Source organism: Myotis daubentonii, chromosome 5, assembly GCF_963259705.1.
Source record: "Myotis daubentonii chromosome 5, mMyoDau2.1, whole genome shotgun sequence".
In the NCBI taxonomy this organism is placed as follows: domain Eukaryota; kingdom Metazoa; phylum Chordata; class Mammalia; order Chiroptera; family Vespertilionidae; genus Myotis; species Myotis daubentonii.
The window spans coordinates 105,559,463-105,576,389 of record NC_081844.1 but is presented as its reverse complement, the minus strand read 5'-3'; the positions used below and the strand labels follow the sequence as shown (position 1 = coordinate 105,576,389).

The window sequence follows — 16,927 nt, the reverse complement described above, 5'->3', positions numbered from 1 at the left end:
CCATCCTGTCTGCTCTCTGTCATCTCCACTGAAACCAGCCTTGTGTCCCCCGCAGCCCCTGTGTCCACCACACATTCTGCCCTGCAACCGTCCGGAGTGAGTAAATAAAACCCGTGTTAAGATGCAACTAAACCCACTCGTCACTGGAAAAGCTGTGGGTGTTGACGTGTGGGGACATCCACTTTCATTATGGAAAGGGACCTCCCTATGAATTACTTAGAACCCACAGAAAATAATGCACTGCAAATACGAGAGGACATTTAGCTCCGTCTTCTGCATCAAACATTGGACACGGGTGCTGTCAGGGTACATGTACATACATGCACATACATGCACACTAGACACCATACGTACACGCACACACACACTCAGGCCCATCCATCGCTGTGATTCCATTCTCCCAGGTTCTAAGACGAGGGATGAAACAGCAGAAGTTACTGTTGGCCACGTTTGCAAAAAGCCACTGAAAACCGAACAACACATGCCACCAGCTGGGAACAGGCGTCTGCAAGAATGTCTGGCGGAAGTAACCGGTCCTCCTCCTGAACTCAGAGCAGTCTGCAGGGCTCCTCAAAGCCAAGTGCAGGAACGAGGCCATTGCCCAGATGGGCCGGGGCACACACCCGCGCGCCAGCGGGCCAGTGATCGAGGGTAAAAGGCTTTCTGGGCATTCCCTCCTGCTCGCGCAGCTCAGCTACCACGCGCCCTTGCACTTGGCACACGGAACAGCCATTCTGTCTTATAAATGTTTCAGGTTCAACATCTCCTTGCTGGATCCTGAACATTGTAGGAAATTGCAGGAAGTATTTAACTCCTCAAAAAGATGAGGCTGAGAAGTGAGTGTGTTCCTACTATGTTCAAGGCTGGTGGTTCTGGGTGTTGGGAGAAACACAAGCCAGCCCTGCTTAGTCCAAAGCAGTGGTTCTCAACCTTCTGGCCCTTTAAATACAGTTCCTCATGTTGTGACCCAACCATAACATTATTTTCGTTGCTACTTCATAACGGTAATGTTGCTACTGTTATGAATCGTCATGTAAATATCTGATCTGCAGGATGGTCTTAGGTGACCCCTGTGAAAGGGTCATTTGACTGCCAAAGGGGTCGCGACCCACAGGTTGAGAACCGCCGGTCTAAAGTGTCGTCTTTTGATGTCTTGCAGGGGGTTTTATATTTCTTTTTTAAAAAAATTAGTGTTCTCTGTGTTTAAAAAAAACACACAAAAACTCGCCCTAGCTGGTTTGGCTCAGAGGATAGAGGATCAGCCTGCAGACCAAAGGGTCCCAGGTTCAATTCCAGTCAAGGGCACGTTCCTCAGCTGCAGGCTCCAGCCCTGGCCCTGGGTTTCTCTCACATGATATTTCTCTCTTTCCCTCTCTCTTCCAATCTCTCTAAAAATCAATGGAAAAATATCCTCCGGTGAGGATTTAAAAAAAGAGAGAGAGAGAGAGAAAGCAACTATTAATATAATCCACCTACATGACCTACATAATATAGCCTGTATGTCATATAACATGTATTAAAAACAAAACAAAACAAAAAACCAAAACACTGAAAGGTACAAACTAAAACGGTCCTGGTGGCAGGACTCGAGTCATTTCCCTACTCTCTGCTCTCCTGCATCTTAAATATTATGTAAGTTTTGACTTATTTCAAAACATATTCATTTATTGTGTAAAAATCTTTTAACTTTTTGCAAATGACAACATGATATCGTAAAAAGTGAAAACCGTCTCCCACTCCAGCATTTTTTCCTCAGCAGTAACCCCAGCAAATGTTTTATTTGACGTCTTTCCATTCACACTTTTGTCCTATATTCTTGCAAGGTCCACCTGTGTGTATGTTTTTTATTTTTATTTATTTTTAATATTTTTATGTATTTCAGAGAGGAAGGGAGAGGGCGAGAGATAGAAACATCAACGATGAGAGAGAATCATCGATTGGCTGCCTCCTGCACGCCCCATGCTGGTGATCGAGCCTGCAACCCGGCATGTCCCCTGACCAGGAATCGAGCCGTGATCTGCTGGCGTGTGTATGTTTTTTAATGGTATATGATATACTTGTTTGCAACTAAACTGTTTCATTTAGTACTGTAACGTGGACATCTTTTCATGCCAGGGTGTGTCATTTGTGGTTGATAGTTACCTTTCATTCCACAGCATGAATGATTTTATGTGCCCAGTCTCTAAATGATGGACACACGGTTATTTTTAATTTTCCCTTTTACAGCTATTGCTGTGATGTCGCTTTGGACACATATGCTAGAATGCCTAAAGTGCCTTCTTTTAAAAATTGAGGTGAAATTCACATAGCATATAATTAGCTGTTTTAATGTCTACAATTCAGTGGCACTTAGTGTATTCGCAATGTTGTGCGACCACTGCCTCTCTCTGGTTTCAAGACTTTTTCATCACCCTAGAAAAACACTCCTTACCCATTTAAGCACTCACCCCCAGTTCCTCCCTTCCCCTGGCCCTTGTGACCATCAATCTCTGCTCTGTCTCTATGGGTTTACATTTCATATAAATGGAATCATGTAGTGTGTGAATTCTAGTGTCCAGCTTCTTTCACTTAAGAAAATGTTTTCAAGTTGTCATATGTGTCACGCCATTCCTTTTCGTGGCTGAATGATATTCCACTGTATGTGTCTACCACAGTGGGTTTATTCCTTCCTCCACTGAAGGACTGAACTCCTTCTCAGAGGAAATAGCTGTGAAGCGCAAGGAGTTCCAGTGAGTCTCCCAGGGTGGCCCTGGTCTCAGACATTACATTGCTTTTCCTAGAAGCAGCCCAAGGCATCTTGCTGCATATGCTGGAGAAATCCTCTGTCCTGAGAACTATTTTTGTTGGCTGCTGTTAATCCTCACCCGAGGACATTTTCCCATTGATCTTTTTGAGAGAGGGAAAGACAGAGAGAAACATCCGTGTGAGAGAAGCACATTGATTCGCTGCCTCCTGCACGTGCCCCGACCAGGCATGATGATTACAGATTTTACCAGGGCCCTGGGCGAGGAAAGAGCCTGCAACCAAGGTACGTGCCCTTTACAGGAATCGAACCAGGGACCCTTTGTTCCACAGGCCAACACTCTATCCACTGAGCCAAACCGGCTAGGGCTATCCTAAGCACTTCCTTGTGGTGGTTTTTTCCTCTTTCAATCAAGGGTAAGGTAAAAGAGTCATCCGCCTTCAAGTGCCTCATGCTGTGGAGTTTCTCAAACTGCAGAGAATGTTAGGAAGTTAAGTGGTTTTTATTATGCATGCTAGGAAAGAATACAAAGAATTCCTGCTGCTCCCCAAACCTGGCCCTTGGGGCTGGAAAAAAAACCGGCAACAATAATAACCCCTCCTACTTCAGCCAGGGATGTGTGGGCTTGGTGGCCTGGATGGAGGGACTTCCTACAGTCCAACAAAAGCCGTCTCTCTAGGGTCAGTATTTCCCCCGAACACTGCAAATGCCAGGGAAAGAGAAGGGGAGGGTAAGAGAGGGGGAGAGAGAAACAGAGAGAGAGACACTGATTTGTTGTCCCACTTGTTTATGCACCCATCGGTTGATTCTTGTATGTGTCCTGACCAGGGATAGAACCCACAACCTTGGCATATTAGGAGGATGTTCTAACCAGGTGAGCTACCTGGCCAGGACTTTCTTAAATCTTTTTATTTTTTATTATTTTTTAAAAATATATTTTTATTGATTTCAGAGAGGAAGGAAGAGGGAGAGAGATAGGAAACATCAATGATAAGAGGGCATCATTAATTGGCTGCCTCCTGGATGCCCCCTACTGGGAATAGAGCCACAGCTCAACCACTGAGGCATCCTGGCCAGGCTCCCCGAAATCTTTTTAAAAGGACCCACTGCTCTGGCCTGTGTGGCTCAGTTGGTTGAGCATCATCTCATGCACCAAAAGGTTGTTGGTTCGATTCCCAGTCAGGGCACATGCCCGGGTTGCAGGCTCAATCCCCAGTAGGGAGCCTGCAAGAGGCAGCCGATCAATGTTTCTCTCTCCCTCTCTCTCCCTCTAAAATCAATAAAAACATTTTTTTTAGAAATAGGGCCTCCCATGTGGCAGGCACGGAGGATCTGAAGAGGGTAAGAAATGGCCCCGCCCTTGTGACCTCATGTCACAGCAGGGCAGATGGGCACCTCAGAAAGAGCACTGCCCCTTCGGTGCCAGCAGGACAATGGGAGGGTGGGACTGCACCCACCCGTCCAGATTTCCAGATGCAAATGGGAGCATCCCATCGCTTGTCGGGACACCCACTAGCTGACATCATGGGGACAAAAGGTGCAGATGACAACGGGGTTGCTTGCTCCTCGGTGGTATTGCCACACAGGGTCAGTGCTGTGAGGTTTCCACAGACCGAGGGGCGCCTCCTGCCCTGCTCTCCAGCTGCCTGACCTCCGGCAAGGGCCTTACCCTCCCAAGGGCTTCCCTTCCGGACCCACAACAGGGGGACAATGCTAGCTCGCAGCTGTGCCCATTCCAGCAGACATGTGTAAGCCGATGGCGCATAATAGATGCTCGTAGATGTCTCCTTTTCTCAGTTCCAGATCGATCCATTTTTCCCCATCGTTTCTGAGCTAACAGCAGCCCAGCCTCTCAAAGTCCCACCTGTTCCCAACTGGAACTGAAGACCTATGTGCCAGGGAGAAATCTCTCAGGGCTGGTGTGTGTGTGTGTGTGTGTGTGTGTGCGTGCGCGCGCGCGTGCGCGTGCATGTGGGGGGCAGGGGGGGGGGGAGGCTCGGACTGTGTTCCTCTCCTTTGCAGAAAACTTGCCATCTTTCGAGTTAGACTTGGCGTTCTACATTGATGCCCCAAATTCCCATTCCTTAGTGTGAACCCTGTCTGTTTCGCTCCCAGCAAACCTCTGTCAAAGGCAGGGCCTCTCCCCGCCAGCCTGTGCCCCCAGGAGTCCCCGCAGCTCCCCAGCACCACCCACATCCAGCCTCGCACAAAAGGCTGCAGCCAGGCTGTCCCCTCCTGACACACGGAGCCCGGAGCGGTTACGATCTCTTCCGTTAGAACTTTTCAACGGTGTCATAAATCTTTTATTAACATTTGGTATTATACTAATTAAAACTGTTCTCTGTATGTATTATTAATTTCCCTCGCACTCCTTGCTGGGGTGACGTTTTTAGCCAGCTAAGCAGGATGTAGCCAGTAAATAAGGAGAAACTCATTTCCAGACAATTAGCCTCGCAGAAAAATACGTCGGTTAATGGAAGGCATGATGATTACAAATTTTACCTAAATAAACAGGGTATCTTAATGGTAACTCTTCAAGCTAAGTAAACAGATTGGGGTGGTAATGTCCTAAGCAATACTTAAATGTAACTGTTTAATAAATTGGTAAATTACTCATTTCATCTTAGAACAAAATGGTAATACTGCAGTAATAACCTAGTATATATTCCGTAAATATGAAGCATTATCACTTTAGCTCTGTAGAAATCACCACAGTGATATGTCAGCATTGATCTAAAACTGCAGCATTTTATCTCAAGTTTATTACCCATTTTTGAGAATCGCTGAGACTTTCAGAGCATAATGGCAATAAAAGAAGAATTTAAAAAGCGCTTTAATGTGCATAAGTTAATCAGAGGTATCCTCAGGGGGAAAAGGAAATTTGGTAAAACATGAATTATAAGCATCATTTAAACTTACTTTGGACACTAGAGATAATAAATGGCACCATAATTTAGAAATAGCTTTTAACATCAATGACGGTAAGTACCACTTTACTGTTCATAAGAATTGCAGAGCATTGGTGCTGAGGCCAATTTTATTAGCCATTTTTTTCTTTATAAAAGCAATCCAGCCCTTGCCACAACGGAGGAGACAGGAACAAGAGTTACGTGCTAATATGCAAAATGCATTTAAGTTTTTTGAAATAGAGAATAATAAATTGTGCCACAAGATAGAGTCTAGAGACAAATGAACGATCATTTAAAAAGAACAAGGCCCTCTCAGAGTTTACATATTTGGGGAAACTTGATAAAAAAAAAAACCAACCCGACAAATTGTTCATGCATTTTCCCATTTGCCGGAGCACAGGGGTGTGCTTTCACACCCAAGTGATGAAACTATAAATCCCGGCGATTGGGAGACGCTGCAACAGAAATATATTTTTGCACATTGTCGCCACTGACAAATCACCTTTAAACTCCATGAAGTGCAGGTTCAACTTTCTCTGCAGGATGCCCAGGCCGGCTTCCTGCCGAGAAGCCTCACACCCTGACCTCCACTTTCTCAGCGGGCCGGCAGGTCAGGATGCAGGCAGTCTGGCCGCTCATGCCCGCAGCCCTGCCCTGCCCGCCCACCAGAGCAGTTTAAGCTGTGGGTCAGCCGGTCGCCAGGACTCACCAAACCACCTACTACGTGCCCAGTGTGCTGAGCATTCTGGGGCCTGGGAGAAGCTTGTCTGGCACAGCACACAACCAGGTTGGCAAAACCTGGCTCATGTGAAAGGAACAAACCCCAGACGTCTGCCCTTCAGGAATGAGTAACTCCAGGTTCAAGGTCTTTTGCTTTTCACTGGGTGGATTGGAAGGCAAACAAAATAATCCACCTTATTTGATGTTTAAGTCGCAGATGCCACTGGGTAACACAGATGCTGCCCCTCCCTCCCCTGCTTTAGAAAGGAGGTGAGGGGTAGGGGGAGGGGTGGGGGGAGGGGGGCAGTCTTTCTGCAGGCAGGTGGGGACAGACGCAGCGCCCTGTGCAGCGGGAGGAGGAAAGGACAGGAGGGGGCGCTGCTGAGGCGGGAGCAGGCGCTCCGGCTGGCAAGGCTCTGTGCTGTGTACTTGCAGCAAAGAGCAGGCCTGCGGGCCTCCTGTCCCCCTCAGCCCTGGCTCCTCTATTTAAGTCCATCTTCCCTCCAGACCCTCCATCACTGTCTGCTCACTACACATCGCTGCCATGCCCTCCCTCTCAGAGTCCAGGATATACCGACTGGCCTGCCTCCTCGTGGGAGGAGCCACATTTTGTGTGAGAGCTACACCCGTTAAAACCGTGTCTGCCCCTGTCTCCACAGAGCACCCCAACTTTGGTTGAAGACCTCAACTTTCGAAATAGATTGGCGCATCCTGGGCTAGGAGAGAGAGAGAGAGAGAGAGAGAGAGAGAGAGAGAGAGAGAGAGAGAGAGAGAACTGTTGTGGGCAGGCAGGCAGCTGTGTGACCTTCAGCAAATACATGTGAAAGTCACTGAGCCCTCCTTTCCTCGTCGGTAAAATAAAGTTTTAACAACAAGCTTATTGCAAGGACGGAGCGAGAAACATCGGCGATGTCCTGAGTGCAGCGCGGCTCAGGGTAGGCTCAGCGCACACCAGGTCCCCCCTGTCTGGAGTCAGAACACCCGGATGCTAACCCACCCCCTGTGGGCACCAGCACGTTAGCGAATGTCCCCAAACCTCGGGTTTCCCATCTCCAACGTGCGGTCTCCTTCCTAGGTGTGTCTGAAGGGTTAAATGGGATCACCCGTGTGAAATGCTTGGTTAGCTGCCCGGCCCACAGTAGATGTTCTGAAAAGGCTCCTCACTGCTACTATTATGTAATAAACATGCACCGAGCAGGTGCTGTGTGCCAGACACTAGCAACCAAAATATACGGAAGCCTCGGAAGGCGACAGAGCACCTGGTTGCTCTTACTAAGCCATTTCTAGAAGATTCTTTGTGGGGGGACTTTGCACGGACTGGGGTGAGTCAGGGCTCTGAACACAGACATCACTGGGTGGAATCCCAGCCCCACCACTTACTGTCCGAAGGTGAGCGAGTCACTCCTCTCTGGGTGCCTCCTTCTCTCTATGAGAACAAGAACAATTCATCTTGAGAAAATGCACCTCCCACTAATCATAAGCATAGTAAATGCACCAGGATGCTCAGGGGGAAATGTCACTCCATCCTCAACCCCAGGAGGAAGAGCTATCCTTGCAGAGGGCAGACAGGACACTGAGGCTCAGAGAGGCAGAGAGCTTGTCCCAGGCTGCACAGCTTGTTAAAGCTCCACACTCACAGGGGCATTTTGGCTTGGGAGGCCTGCCACGGATAAGTAGGGTCTGGCAGGGTCTGGCAGTTGAGGGCTACACCTGGGCTCATCCGCACCCACACCAGGGCTTAGGGCGAGGGCAGCGGGAGACCTCTGGATCCCTTAGATAATGTGCAAACCCAGCACCCTCTAACCGCTTATTTCAGGGGTTTAAGAAATACCAGGGGACAGTAATGGTAGCAGCAGCCACACAGCAATGCTGCTGTAAAGACAACCCCAGGTGCTGTGGTTCGTATCTGACTTAGGGACGATAACTTCCATCCGCTTGGTTAAAGGCCTGGCTGGCATCAGAGCGGCCTCGGGGATGTGTCACTCCTCGGAGCCTCAGTTTCCTCATCTGTAAAATGGGGATTACAATCACACGTACCTATCTCCTAGGACTGTGGCGAGGATTTCGTAAGATTGCGCACACGTTCTCAACCAATGATAGCCTCTGGGCGCCGGGATCCGCCGCGGGAGGGTGTTGGAGGCCGAAGCGCTGCGGGGGCTGTGAGGGCTGGGGCGCTGGGGACCCCCGCACAGGACCCCATCCCTGCGCAGAGGGGCCACTCTGACACACCCGCTTGAAACTACCGGCTTCAGTAAAGGCAACCCTCCTTTCTGCGTCTCGCCGGGGTTGGGTTTCCTCTCTGCTCTCCCCGCCCGGCCTCCTCCTTAGTCCCGTCACTTCCTAGGAACAAAAGTGTCCCAGCTGTGGCGGCCCAGACAGCAGATGCGAGTGCGAGCTGTTTAGCATTCTGGGTAGTCACTGGAGCCCATTCCGGGCCCAGCACCACCTTCCCCAGCCCCGGGGTCTCGGCGGGGTTTGCCCATTAGTTCCCGCGAGGCGGGCCTTCCGCCGAGGATCCGTCTCCTAGAGGCTCCGCGTGCGCCCGGGGCAGCGTCTGTGCGGGGGGCGGGGCGGGGGCTGCGGTGGGGAGGGGGGGGGGCGAGTGATTTTTCCTAAATGCGGGATGAAGGATGCAAAGGGTACGCTGCCGCCTGTTTCCAGGCCCTTCGATAGTTTCGGCTAAATCCATGGCTCACTAGGGCTTGCGAGCAAATATATTCTAGGTAGCCGGCCAGCGCGGGGCCTGCAGGCTTTTAGAGCCAACCCAGGCCTCCCGCTCACTTGAAGATTTGGCTTCTTTAAAATCGGGGGAACCTGGGCCAGCACAAACCTAAGCACCCGCGGCCGGTGGGGCTTTTCCAGGCTGCCATCGGCGGTTGCGGTGGGGTCGGGATGCAGCCAGAGCAGGCGACCCGGTCTGGGGGCCAGAGCTGAGTCGGGGTGCGAGGTGGACCTGGTCGCCTGCCTTTTCTGCTCCCCAACTTCCTTGTTTGTAGAACGGGACACAGGGCCTTTCTGGGAATTCAAGGGGACGGTGGAAGGTGTAAAATCCTCTGATTAAATATTCTGTTGGTATTTTTTTTCCTTCTCCTGCCCCATATCAATTGGGGTCATATCAAAGGGGTTTAATAACTAAGTAATTGGTCTGACACCAGAACAACTTAGTGGGATCATTTCAACTAGAGTGGGAGGCAGACACAGCCCCTATCTCAGGCAGTACCAGGATGCTGGCACCTCTAGCAGATCAAGCCGGCCGGGTCTCCATCACTCCTCTGCCAGCCTCCCCGCTGGTGACGGACGGCAGAACTGATGGGAGTCGGAACATGGCCCACCCCTGCCCTTTCCTCCCCCAAAGCAACGCCTCCAATCTAACCCCCGCGATATTAGAAGGCATTTAATTAGGTTCCTGATTCGTAAAGACATGTTTAAAATGATTCTATTCTCACAACAAAGTGACGTTTTTACTTTCCCCGGAAGGGCCTTTAACGAGTAGGTAGTCCTCATTTTACCGCGGCGGGAACCACAGCGCAGAGAGGAAACGCCACTCGCTCAGGGGCCCGCCGCCAGGAGGTGACAGAATTCAGCGGCGCGCTCCGTGGGCCGGTGCTGGTGGCGGAGGGAGGCCGGGTCGCGGCGACTCGGCAGGACAGCGCAAGTGTCTGAACCGCGCACAAAAATTAGCGACTGGGTCCGGGCGTCGCTGACCGAAGAGGCTCCTAACCAAGTGGCTGCTGGGGACTGAGGGGGCCTCTCCGCGGGCCTGGGATTTTGCGTGAGAAACCCCCCCAGGACGCGGCGCCTGCGCCACGCTCTGCGCTCTGCCTCGGGTTGCGTTTTAGGGGCGCTGAGGCCGAGGCTGGAATTGGGCGAAGGCTCCCAGGACCCTCAGTGCTGTCGCAGCCCAGGCCGGGTCCGTGGCCAGGCGGTCCCGGCGGGAAGTTGGAGGCTACATTCCGAGGCCTCTACCCCGGAGCGCGTAGCCGGTCGCTGCCGAACAGACGCGCACCGCCTGCTGGCGGCCGAACGGGCCTGGCCAGGGGCGCGTCCTTCCGCCGCGGGTCCGTCCGAAGTGCTGCGGGCTCCAGCCGCTCACCAAGCGGCGGGCGAAGGTGGCCCGGCCCAGGGGCGCAGCAGGCCTTCGGGTCTCCCCGCTGAGCGGAGGCGGCCGCGGCTAAGTCTCCCGGCTCCTCCCTGCACGGAGGCCTGCTATGGCAAGCCCTGCTGGTTCCCCTTGATCTCGGAGGAGCCCGAGGCCGCCCCAGTTGGGCCTAGAATAGACCCACGGGCCCCTGCAGCCCCTCAGCCCTCACTAGGCAAAGCCCCCTTTGCTCCCAAGTGCTAGAGAGCGCAGGTTTGGAGGCGAGAGCGCAGGTCTGCGCGCTGCACGACCCTGAACTAACTCTTTTGAGCATCAGTTCTTCCAACTGCAAAGTGGGGAGGAGCATCCGACCTGGTAGGGACGTCGTTCAGTCGTGTGAACCGCGGTTCGGCACGGGGAGCGGCGGCAGGGGAGTTATTCCCACGGCTGGAAGCGAGTGCCGGCCCCCCTTTCTGTCTCTTACCAGGACGGAAACCCTTGCGCCCCCAACTCCGGACGCCACGGGCTGCGGAGGCTCCAGGGGAGCTGAACGTGGCCTGACTGCTGGCCTGGCCAGGCAGCTTCCAGCCTCCGCCGGCTCCTCGGGCCCAGGCCTCCGCGCCTGCGGGCGGCGCACGGGGAGAGGCGCACGGGGAGAGGGCGCACGCCCAGCCCCCCGGGGCCAGGGGATCGCCTCTTGCCTCCCCGCCCTGAGTCTGTAAAATGGGCCCGGCTCTGGCTTTGGAGACGCTGGAACAGAGGCGAGGGCGGCCGCGGGGAAGGGCGGCGAGGCGGAGCCCGGTGCTTCCGGAGGAGGAGACCCGGCTGGGCGCCCACCCTCTCGCCGTCTCCGGAGCCTGGGCCGCGTCCTCAGGCCAAAGGGGGCCCTCATGTTGGGTGAGGATCGCGAGGGAGGAGCCCATGTGGGCCTCCCGCCTCCGCTGGCTCTTTCCCTTGAGCTCAGCCTAGGGGGCGCCTGCCTGACCCGGACGGATCCGCGCCCAGACTCTGCCTCGCCGCCCTCCTGACCCGGGGCTGGGAGGCGCAGCCACAGTGGAAACGGCGGCCTCCAGCTCGACGCGTCGGGAGGGGAGGGAGGTTAGGCTCTGAACACCCTCGCGTCGCTCAGCCATCGCCCCCACCCGCTGGGGGCGCCGCGTCGCTCTGGGGAGGCAGGGAGTGGAGACCAGGTTCCACACTCCTGGCCCCTCTCAAGCCGAGGTTGGGGCAAGGCGCTCGGAGAGGGGTGGGGGGAACCCCGGGGCCCTCCAGGGCTGCATTGAGACCAGGCCACATCCCTGCGCCTGCCACACCCGGAGTGAACTCTGCGGCCAGAGGCCTTTTGCTCAAAGCGAGGCAGCAGAGAGAAAGAAACACGTGCGCGTGTGTCCCCCAAAGGCCCAAGGATCGAGGTTTATCCTGGCAGAACCACAAAAATAATCTAGAAAAACAAAACCCACTCAGCTTATTATTCTGGAGAAATGGAATAAGAGCGAAGGAAATTGGGGAAGTGGCGGCAGCCCCGGAGAAGGGGCTGCGCGGGCAGCAAAGGCCCAGAAAGTCGCGCTGGTTCTTAGATGCTCAAGTCCCCACCTGAGGGCCAACCCGTCGCATCCTGGTGAGGGCGTTCCTCCGGCCTCTGAGCGCAGAGGACCGCGCATTTCGGGAAAACACCCAGGAAGAGGCAGCAGCTGAGTCACCCTAGGCCCTGTCTGGAGTGTCCGTGCCCCCACTTCGGGATCAGCAGGGGTTGGAGGCGAAGGGGCGGGCAGGAGCGCCGGGAGCTCCAGCTCTGTTCTTAGCCTCCCTCGCCCTCGCCCTTCCTCCAGCCGAGCCACTGCAGGCAATCCCGCTGCCCGCGTACAGCGAAGGGGCACCAACCCCCGCGTTCACTGGTGGCTCCTGGCCTGGGGGAGGAGGGGGGTGGAACTGCTACGGGGCTTCTGGGGCAGCGCCCCCGGGGTTTAGTCTCGGGGAGTTACTGGGACGCAAGGAGGGGGAGTGAGAGATCGAGGCAAAGAGATCCTTAGAGACGAGAAAGAAAACAAAAAGGACAAAAAGGAGGAGGCACGGAAAGTGAAACCTAGAGAGAGAGACACAGAGGGCGTCGGAGACAGACGTGGAGGGAGGAAGGGAGAGGGAGAGGGGATGTGACAAAGCGTTCGAGAAACTAAAAGCAATAGAGGACCAACTAGGTAGAGAAGCGTAAAACTGCAAAGAAAGGGGAAAGGATATAGGCACACAGCGAGCAGGAGGAAACAGAGGAAGAAGCGGAGAGGCCGGAAGTACGAAAAGTTTTTAAAAGACAGAGAGGGAGGATGGTAAAAGGAAAAGGCAAGAGGAAATGGATGTTCACTGACGCTTGGAGTGTTTGTAGGTGTGGGAAGGGGCCTCCCGCTGCCAACCCCGCGATCCCCAAACTTCCTGCTTTTGAGCCCAGGTAAAGCTGGTGGGGCCGGGCCTGGACTTGGGGCTCTGGGCGTTCCTGGCGCCACCCCCCTCTGGTCCGCAGAGGCTGCAGTGATGTCACATGACGTCACGCGCTACCTGTGGCCCCACGCAAGCTAAAAGAGCGCGAGTGTCCTGGGGTTGTGCGTGGGAACAGTCCCCAGAGCCGAGCGTTGGGGACCCAGGATGCTCACCGGCTCCCTCTGCGCACAGCCCTCCCACAGGCGCCCAGATCCCGACAGCCGGCCGGTGGGCCTTGCCCTGGGCCTCTCCGAGGTCTTGCGGGAGAGAGTGGGAGAGAGTGGGCTGCAGTAGCTTGCGGGCTGGGGGTGGGGCGGCTCCGAGTTGCCAGACACTCGAGGTCACCGTGCCCGCCTCCCTCTACGTGGATTTGACCCGGAGCGGCCTTTCGCCCCCCACCTCTGGCGCTGGTCATACCTCTGGGCCTCGAGGGCCCTTTCCCACGTGCACCCCGTCCCGCGGGCACCCAGACCGAGGGCGGCCGGCACGCACTGACCTGGGTCCTTCGCGGGGCCCGAGCCGGGTTCGAGCTGAGGCGAATACGGACGAACCTTGGAGAAGTGGACTCGCCCCGCACAGCGCGGCTCGGCCTCCTCCGCCGTAGGAGTGGGGCACCGGCCGGGGGTCGCCGAACGTTATTGGAACGAAAACGAAATAAAAGCGGCGTTAAGTGAAATAGCTAACTTTTTTTTATTAAATAAAATGACTTAAATAAAAGAACGGAGAGGAGTGGACCCTGCCTAAGCGCAGGGCTGCCCCAAGCCCCTGGCGCTTCCCCCAACCGCCCGGTCGGCCGCCCCTCCTCCAGAGGCCCCCGCCGGGGAAGCAGGTGGCCGGTTTCAAAAAAAAAAAAAAAGCCGAAACTTTTATTATTTACACGTTTGGGCAAAAGTACAAAGTATAATACAGGCGCCCGGCCCAGGGGTGCGGGCGTGGGGCGGAGAAACGTAAGGCGCTTTCTTTGTCGGCCCGGGCCTGGGGCGGGACTGGGCGCGGGGCGGGGGCTCGGATTGTGCAGCCGCGCGGAGCCCGGGCCCAGCCCCCCTCCGCGGCCGGCGAGGCTGCGGCTGCGCCCCGGGGCCTCCTCGAGCTTGGCGGCCCCTTCCCGTCTCGGCCTCGGTTCCCCCCCAGCCCGGCTGGGGGCCCGAGGCGCCCCACTGCGTGGGGGTGGCGATCCTTGGCGAGCGTGTGCGCTGGGAGCTCACACCAGAGAGGTGACGGCGGGCACTTTGGCGCTGTCCTCCTCCCAGGGCTGCAGGTTCTGCAGGGCGAAGAGCGACGAGTTGTGCAGACACAGCGGGTCCGGCTGGATGGAGTCGTTGAGGCTCTTTTGGAAGGCGTCGTGCTGCAGCTGCAGCATGAGCCGGCTCGCCTGCTGCCGCTCCGCCTCCCGCTCCTCCGCCGTCTGCCGCCTGCACCGGGGGAGGGAGAGGGACAGCACCGTCAGGCACCCGGCACCGCGCGGCCGCCGGCGGGGCTCCAGCCCTCCCGGGAGCCGAGGCAGCCGGGAGCCTCGAGGCGCGCCCCGGGGTGGGCCGGGTCTTGTTTTTGTTGTGAGCCGGGACGTGGCCGAGAGGGCACTCCGCCCGCCCACCTACACGCCCGGGTATCGTGGCTGCGCCAACAACAAAGATTGTTTCTTTTGCGGGACAACGAGCGCAGCCGTACGCGTAACTGACAGGGCCCCGCGGGCAGCTGGGTCACTGGGCTCCGCGAGCAGGCGGGCTGGCTCTGCACCGCGCGGGCGGGGTCCCCAGGCGGGGTCAGCCCCAGCCAGTTCTCCCAGGGCCTGTCTCGAACCCCTCTTTCGGGACCGCTTCGCTGTTCACGGGTTGGATGCAAACAGGGATCGGATAGGCGCAGGGCTGGAGTAGGATTGGGAGCTGGAGGGGAACCCAGAACTCGCGCGGATTGTCGGAAATCTGAGAGGACCAGCGGGGTGGGGTGGGGGGCGGAGGGGCGAAGGGCAGTGCGAGAGGACCCCGGGGATGTTGGGAGAGGCAGGTGGGAGGCAGGAGACGAAATAAAACGAAAGGAATTGGAGAGGCGCAGGACAGCGACACGGGAATGGCCACGGAGGAGAAGCCGAGGCGCGGAGAGTGGGGAGGAGGACGTGGGCCGGCGGGAAGGAGGGACGGGAGGTTAAGGTCCGGGGAGGCGGGTTGGGTGGGTCTGGGGAGGCGCAGCCTGGCTGGGAGGATAGGGGTCGCGCCGGCTGCGCAGAGCGGGAGGCCGCGGCGTGGGGAGGGTGCAAGGCGGGCGCAAGGTGGACCGGGCTGGGCCTCTCTCACCGCCACTTGGTCCTCCGGTTTTGGAACCAGGTCTTGACCTGGGCGTCCGTCATTTTGAGGGACTTGGCGAGCGCCGCCCTCTCGGCCGAGGCCAGGTACTTCTGGCGATGGAAACGCTTTTCCAGCTCACAGATCTGCACCCGAGAAAAGGACGTGCGCGGCTTCTTACGCTTGGGCGGCGTCCTGTTCTGGTACGGGTGGCCGATGCGCCGGGTCACGGTGAAGGGCGTGAGCGCCGCCGCGGCTGCGGAGACACACGAGGCCCCCTGAGGCCCAGCCCAGTTCCACTGTCGTTCGGGCCCCGCGAGGACCCCGTGCCGCCCGGTGGGGCGCAGAATGCTCCTCTATTTCGTTGGTCCCGCGTCTCCAGCGGCACCGAGCCGCTTGGGAGATGCCCCCCTATTCCCTGGGCACAGGTTTATCTCCCCAAACTCCCTGGTTTCCCTCCCCCTGCGGCTGCCCGGGGCCCTGGGCGCCGAGGCCTCCGCCGCGCTGGGGCCTCCGGAATCGCTTCCCGGAGCAGGGCACACAGGGCGCGGCGCCTCTAGCCCCGGGAGGCCCGGCCCGGTCGGTTCACCCGCCCTGCTCACCTGTGAAGCGGTCTTTCACGAAGCGGCGGCTGCTCTCCATCCATGGGAAATTGAGGCCGCCTAGGCTGGAGACCGCGGGCACGGAGGGCATGGCGGGCAGCGCGCTGGGCAGAGGCGGTGGCACGGCTCCGGGCAGCGGCCTGTGTGCTGGCACCCGGATCACGCCGGCGGGCGCCAGGCTCAGGTTGACACTGTAAGATCCCGCGTCCTCGAAGGGCGCGCCGAGACCCGCAAAGGAGGCGGGCAGCGAGGGGTACGTGGCGCCCGGACGGCCCCCCGGGGGCCCTCCCAGGTAGCTGGCGCCGTCGGGGCCCCGCGGGGCTGGTGCGCTGTCCTGGTCCGGGCTGTTGAGGATCTGGTCGATGCCGAAGCTGATGGGCTCGTGCGGGTGCGGGGTCTGCGCGCTGGCGGGCGCCTCCATCCTGGGCGGGTGGAAGGGCTGGGCTGGGCTGGGCGGGGAGGCTGCTGGGGCCCCGTCACGGCGCGGCCATGGAGCGCCCGGCGCCTCTCGTCGCACTGAAACTTTGCCAAGAGTGCGCGGGCCCGACAGGCTCTGTGTCATCTTTCTTGAACCGAACCTGGAGTTTCCGCTGCTAATTCCTCTCCCGCCGCAGCCATTGGCTGCGATCAACAAGCCTCTCTCCTCCCATTGGCTCTCGGCTTTCAATAAAGGCCTAATTCATGGAAATAGGAGCTTAGGGACTGTTCCAAGGTGACATCATTTTAACAAACGAACAATAGGTCAAATTTATTAGCCGGGATAATGGGCGGCGGATATTAGCGCCCGAACCGCAGCCTCCCAAGCCCGAAATCTAACGAAGCTGCAATTAGCAGACGCTCCCCGCGCCTCCCGGCCGGGCCGCTTCCCCGCCGCAGCTCGGGGCCGGTCTGGGCGCTCGCTCTCCTGCTGAAATTCTCCTTTGCTGAAGGGGTTTTCGTTTTCTCCCCAATTTTTTCAGCTGAGCAAAAACCAAACCCTATGAATCCTTTCCGTCACAATGGAGTTGCAACCCCGGGACGACCCTGCAGATCCGTGGACGCCTCTTGGACACTCCAGCGCCGCGGGAGCAACGAAAGGGGCGCGCCCCGGGGTGCCAGCTCCGCGCTCCTTGCGCGTGGGGTGACGC

The 16,927-nt window shown here is 56.9% G+C and overlaps 1 protein-coding gene across 1 annotated transcript; it reads right to left on the bottom strand.

Moving 5' to 3' along the window:
* Nucleotides 1-13,590: 13,590 nt before the first annotated feature.
* Nucleotides 13,591-16,395, bottom strand: TLX3 (T cell leukemia homeobox 3). Its single transcript, XM_059699172.1, has 3 exons — nt 15,801-16,395; nt 15,211-15,454; nt 13,591-14,331 (listed from the first exon to the last, which is right to left on the bottom strand). The coding sequence occupies exons 1-3, from the start codon at nt 16,360-16,362 to the stop codon at nt 14,121-14,123; spliced, it is 1,017 nt and encodes a 338-aa protein (XP_059555155.1). The 5' UTR covers nt 16,363-16,395; the 3' UTR covers nt 13,591-14,120.
* Nucleotides 16,396-16,927: the final 532 nt, after the last annotated feature.